Below are 5,662 nucleotides of genomic sequence, written 5' to 3' on the forward strand. Positions count from 1 at the left end.
ATTGATTATGTTTGATGTTAGTAACAGTAGATTATGTTCATCTTATGATATTCATCTATGTGCTTATGATATGCCTCATGATACATTATGATATTAGCTATTGTTTAGGTAAAGCCTATCTTGTTATAGTACAGCTCGTCCTCAAGGCCTTGAAGCAGCCACAGTATGCATCTGGCCTGTGCCTCGGGGCAGAACTACCTTACCACTGACATGAGTGTAATTGTACTTCTTCTGACCATAGCCTCATTTCCACTTTAGGGCCGACCCAGAACTAGAACCAGAACTTTCCAGAAACAAGAACTTTCAAGAACCTGTGAAGTTCCGGGACCAAGTTCTGCTTACGTTTCCATATAACCAGAACTAACCGGGAAGGTCCCAAAAAAGGACCAGCAGCACTGCTGGCCCCCGCCCCTCCCATAGGTTCAAAGTTCTACCTCAGGAGCAGGACCTAAAAAAGGAACCTTGTTTGGAACCGGGCCACGCAATAGAAACAAAACCAGAACCAAAAAAATAGGTTCAGGTTCTTGAAAGTTCTGGTTCCACCTTGCAGTGGAAAAGGGGCTCATGATATCATGTTACATAAACATAACCACCAACATGTAGAACATTTCTTATCTCCTAATTGCCTCATAGATTATTGATTGATCAAAATTCCACGGCAAACCTGGTGTGGTAGCGGCGGGGGTATGGCCTGGGAGGAGCTGTCGCGTGGTCTCGGTGATGGCTCGCCTGTCGCAGGCTCCTCCGTCGTCGGTGCAGAGCAGCCTGATGCGGCTGGCGGCGCCGCCCAGCAAGGCTTCCACGGCGTGCCACCTGTTGTCCGACACGTTGTCCGGGAGCTCCTGCACCAGCGCCCGGCTCGACCCCTGACCCGTCAGGCTGGTGAGGCGGAGGCGGCCGTCCTTGAGTTGGGGTGGGCGAGATGAGGAACAATAGAGGGTATGCGCATGCATAAAGTGAATGGCAAATCGAGTGGCAAAGTGAGTGGCAAAGTGAGTTTAACGTTGTTTAACGTTATTTATCAAGTTACTTAACAGTACAACCACCTAAAAGGTAACAAAAAAGAAAAAGGACTAACAGGCCATTTATACCAGTGGTCCTCAAAGTGGAGTGCAGGGACTCTCTGGGTTCCTTTTTGGGAGGTCTAAATTGACCCTTACAAAACTCTGACAGTATACAAATGAAACCAAATGGACCCTTAGTTACGGGTCCATTTGATTTCATTTGTATACTGTCAGAGTTACTGGACGACCTTGACATTTAAAATGTAGGTTTAATTGAATTCTGCAATGAATCTCTATTAAAATTCAACAGGAATTTTTTTATGAGGCTCATTGTATCACGATATCTATGATATCTCATCTCAACCAGGCATGGAATTTCATCATTTTAGGGCCTTTGGTGTGCCTGTTGTCCATTTCTTTATGGCACAAAGGCCAAATGCCAGGGCAGGAAGGCCATCAAATAAAACACGATTTTAGTCCATTGAAAGAATTTGTTGAATATAAGGTTAGGGATGATAACCTAATCTGCAGTGAAATAGATAAATGATGGTATTTACAATCTGACCCATGCTCAGCCCTGAACCAATCAAAGTCACTGGATTGGTTTAAAGATGGGGACTCTTGGGAGTTAAGACTTCAGAATCTCAACAAAAGACGCTGGTGTCAACAAGAAAGAGAAACCGATGTCTACTGTCTATATAGGCCTATTGACAAGAAAGAGACAGAGGAGAAAGTGGTAGTCAGCTGGGGTGCCACTGTGGCCTCTGGTCATGCCATTGGTTTGAGGGGCAAACTGAGGGGAAATGGCGGCCATGGCCTTCATGGCCTCCATGAAATTCCTGCCCTGGTCTCAACGATATTTATCACCATATCGCCCACCCCTACCTTGAGCTCGACGGCGAGGAGGTGCGGGTCGTCGGCGCCCGCTCGGCGCCGCAGCAGGGTGCCGGCTGGCCGCCCCGTCCTGAAGCTGAAGGTAACGTTGAGAGGGGCACGCGGGTCCGCCGCCAGGGGGGTCTCCACGCGCACGGAGCCCGGGCTCTCGAAGGAGAAGGTCGTGGGCGTCTGGCATTTTGGGCCAGTGAAGCCGGCAAGGCAAGCGCACGTGTGGGTGTGTCGACGACCGCGGTCAACGAGCAGTGGAGAGCATATCCCGCCGTTGTCGCACGAGGTGCCGTCGCAGCCTGTGAGCGCCACGCCGCAGGTCCGCCCGCCGTACAGGCGGCCATCTTGGCTCCGCTCCGAGCAAAGGCACCTGAAACCGCCATTTTGGCTCTCGCATATGCCACCGTTTTGGCACGGCTGCTGGTCACATCCTTTGATTTCCTGATCAGAGAGAGTGCCTGAAACATCAATACTTGATTAGAGTCGTTTAAGACAGAAATAAAACTATGAATATTTTAACCACTAGCTAACTATTTTGGCCATGGCATTCCTAGTCGAAATCCAGTTGCAGAAATAGCAGCTCTACAAGCTTAAAGCTATTTTTGCCACACACCACTGTTGTATAATTTTACTGTTGTAAACACGGTTACACGGTTAAAAGTCGTAAATAAAAAGATGCATACTTTAATCAACTGGTTGTAGTGTAGACAACAACACTGTATGTGGGAATGTAATTCTAGAGGTTTATTGTAAACGTTATTATCATAAGCTTTTTATTTTATTTTATTTTCTGTTAAAAAACTGCAACAATAGAAGTTACTTGTTGTGCACTGCTATTATTTAGACCCAGCAGTAGCTCACTGCTAATGTCCTATTAGCCGGGGATCCAGTCACCAAAATGGGAGAGGACCTGTGATGTTCTGCAGCACTTTTTATTTCTGTTTTATCTATTAGTTTGGTCATTAAGGTCCACAGAATGAGAGGTCTGCTGGATTCAGAATGTTGAATAACCCCTAGTTTAACCCCTCACATGCTAATTAAAGCAGATTTCCTTTCCTTTTTTTTTATATTTCTAGTGGAGTCAATGGGACAGTGAATATACAAATGGCCATAACTTTTTTCGCGATGTTTGCGGCAGAGCAGACCTCTCATTCTGTGGACCTTAATGACCAAACTAATAGATAAAACAGAAATAAAAAGTGCGGCAGAACATCACAGGTTCAACCCTATTCCTTGCGCTTTTGGGCATGTGGATCCCCGACTATATAGCAGTAACCTGTGCAGAAAGCCATCTCGAAAGCATACATCAAGTGATCAACAACATACCAATCCTGGGACTGGCACAAACAGAATTAAAGAGGTAAGTTTATTGTTTACTACATCTGCATAGCACATAAGATGGGTTCTGGTGCATCAGGGCAATCCAATTAGTGACCATAGGAGGTCGATATTCACACAGGAGTATACTAATCACATTTACCAAACAAAGTATCTGTCAACATGATTTGACCTGGGTCTGTTAGCCAACTGGAATCACAAGAGGGCAAATTTACCTGCAAAAAGCAACCACGGAATCCAAATGTACAGGCTTTGTTTCATCGTCGTCCTCGACAAGTCCTCCCAACGAATAGATGTATGATTATGGCTCCATTTGTGCTCACACTGGGATAGAGAGGAGAGCTGTGCAAAAACATGTCAAGTCCATGATCACTTCTGTTCCGCCATGCATGTGCATTCTGCAGGGGCGTCACACCAAATTCTGGGCCCTGGGTACAAGGATTCACTGTGGGCCCCCCATGAATGTTAACTATTGAAAAATAGCAGATATACAAGCTCACGAGCTGCGAGCTTGTAGATCTGCTATTTTTGAAAAATCGTGAAAATGTGTGCAAGAAACCTATGTCAAGGAACCCCAAGATGATATGTATTTGGCCACGGACCCCGATCTCAAAATATTGAGTTCCAGGGACCCCCAGAAGCAAAATTTGAGTTTGAAATGTTCGCTTAAAAAAATACATATATTCAAAGATTTTCACACATATTCACAACTTTTCAAAAATAGCAGATTTATTTATTTATTTGTTTATTTAGACGGGACAATGCATATTAATGAACACTACATGAATGCAATGTAAATACACCGGAATTAGCAAGAATGCTAAATTTCATCCGTAGTCCCCAGATCTATGCAAGCTCGCAGCGCGGCACTCGGTGCCGCGCTGTGAGCTTGTATATCTGCTATTTTTCAATAGATAAAGTTACTAGGGCCCCTCCACCTTGGGCCCCAGTAACTCAGTCCCACTTTCCTACCCCTTGTGATGCCCCTGGCATTCTGTCTAATGCTCCACAGTAAAATGTTTAGTGCTCATTTAACCCAGAGAGGAGTGAGATCAGAGCAGGGACCTGTAACTCCCATCAGGTAGGCCTGATACAATACGTTTCTACACTCTTTCGGAGTTCAGTTGGCACTCAGGATTTTCCTGTGTGGGATCGGTGCGAGGCAGATAGAGAGGATTAAGCTAATGCACTTACAGTGTGTTGCTAATTGAGTGCTGTCAAAGGGAGGGGTTCAGAGCGCTAATTTGAGCCATCTTCCTCGATGTAGTTACATAATGGACAGTAGTAGAGTCATGGTGTCTCACCTGCAGGAGAGAAGGGCACATTTTGATATTTACATGGATGGAATATAATACAGATCAATCTCAGAAAATTTTAATATTTTGTAAAAGTAAATATTCTTGAAACTTTCATACTATTTCTTGAAACTTTCATATATTCTAGATACATTGCACATTCAGTGAATTATTCCAAACCTTTGTTAAAAAATTGAATTTTTATGGCATTTTACAGCTCATGAATATCAAAAGTCCATATTTCAAAATATTACAAATATTACACAAGAGTCAAGACCACAAGGATGCTATGGCATCTGCAATGCTTTTTTTTATTCTAATTTTCTGAGATTGATCTGTATTAGCATAATATAAACAGGATTGACACACACACACACACACACACACACACACACACACACACACACACACACACACACACTCACTACCTTTCTCCTTACAGTAAAACAGATGTTATTAAATGACTTATAATGTTCATTTGAGATCAAATATGTTTTTTTTCTGCATACAAGATGTTGCCACAATAAGTAGGCTATTAATGTGATTGGAGGGGTCCTGTGAAATTTGAGTAAAAACTAAAACAAAGTGTCTACATTTTCTCAATATTGATTAAAAGTTGATCAACAATGAAGGCTATAATCCAATTAGTTTAACATCTTAAACCTAACCATAATAGCAAGTCAAAATACTATTTCCCTATTATGATCTATTGCTGTTCACAAAAAAAACTAGGGTGGAACGGAGAGAAATGGCAAAGCTGACTGTATAATTTTTTAGAGTAGACAGAGCAAAACCTTAGAAGACTACATTACCCATCGTGCACTTCACCTAGTAGGGTGCCATCTACGATATACATTTTAGCACATTCGTCATTTGTAACAGTGAAGTATTATTCTGCCCTCATATCGATATATTTAAACAGAATGCAGTAGGATTATTATAGTAAACATTATATATATTTAATCTATTTATCACGGGGGTGGGTTACCGCTTCCATTTGCACAGACGCGCTCTGAGATAAAAAGCTGAAACGGCGTCAATGAGCAAAACGCCTTGTTTTGGTCTCCGACATTTCTCGTAGAATGGGAACAAGGAGCAGCGTTTTGCACACACATTCAGCAGATAACTATTTATCGGACA

At 43.1% G+C, this 5,662-nt stretch overlaps 1 protein-coding gene across 1 annotated transcript in view; it reads right to left on the bottom strand.

Annotated features, from left to right (window-relative positions):
* Positions 1–5,629, bottom strand: part of LOC308285206 (protein crumbs homolog 1-like) — a gene marked incomplete at its 3' end in the record, with an annotated part of 28,743 nt that extends 23,114 nt beyond the window's left edge. Inside the window, exons 1-5 of the mRNA XM_080725924.1 lie at positions 5,511–5,629; positions 4,422–4,531; positions 3,443–3,569; positions 1,890–2,347; positions 665–902 (exon numbers count right to left, since the gene is read on the bottom strand). Coding sequence (XP_080582050.1) covers positions 665–902; positions 1,890–2,347; positions 3,443–3,488 — 742 coding nt within the window. The 5' untranslated portion in view covers positions 3,489–3,569; positions 4,422–4,531; positions 5,511–5,629. The remainder of the gene's footprint in view (positions 1–664; positions 903–1,889; positions 2,348–3,442; positions 3,570–4,421; positions 4,532–5,510) is intronic.
* Between the last annotated feature and the right edge of the window lie 33 nt (positions 5,630–5,662).

This window comes from Nannobrachium achirus, assembly GCF_963921795.1.
Source record: "Nannobrachium achirus genome assembly, chromosome: 5".
In the NCBI taxonomy this organism is placed as follows: domain Eukaryota; kingdom Metazoa; phylum Chordata; class Actinopteri; order Myctophiformes; family Myctophidae; genus Nannobrachium; species Nannobrachium achirus.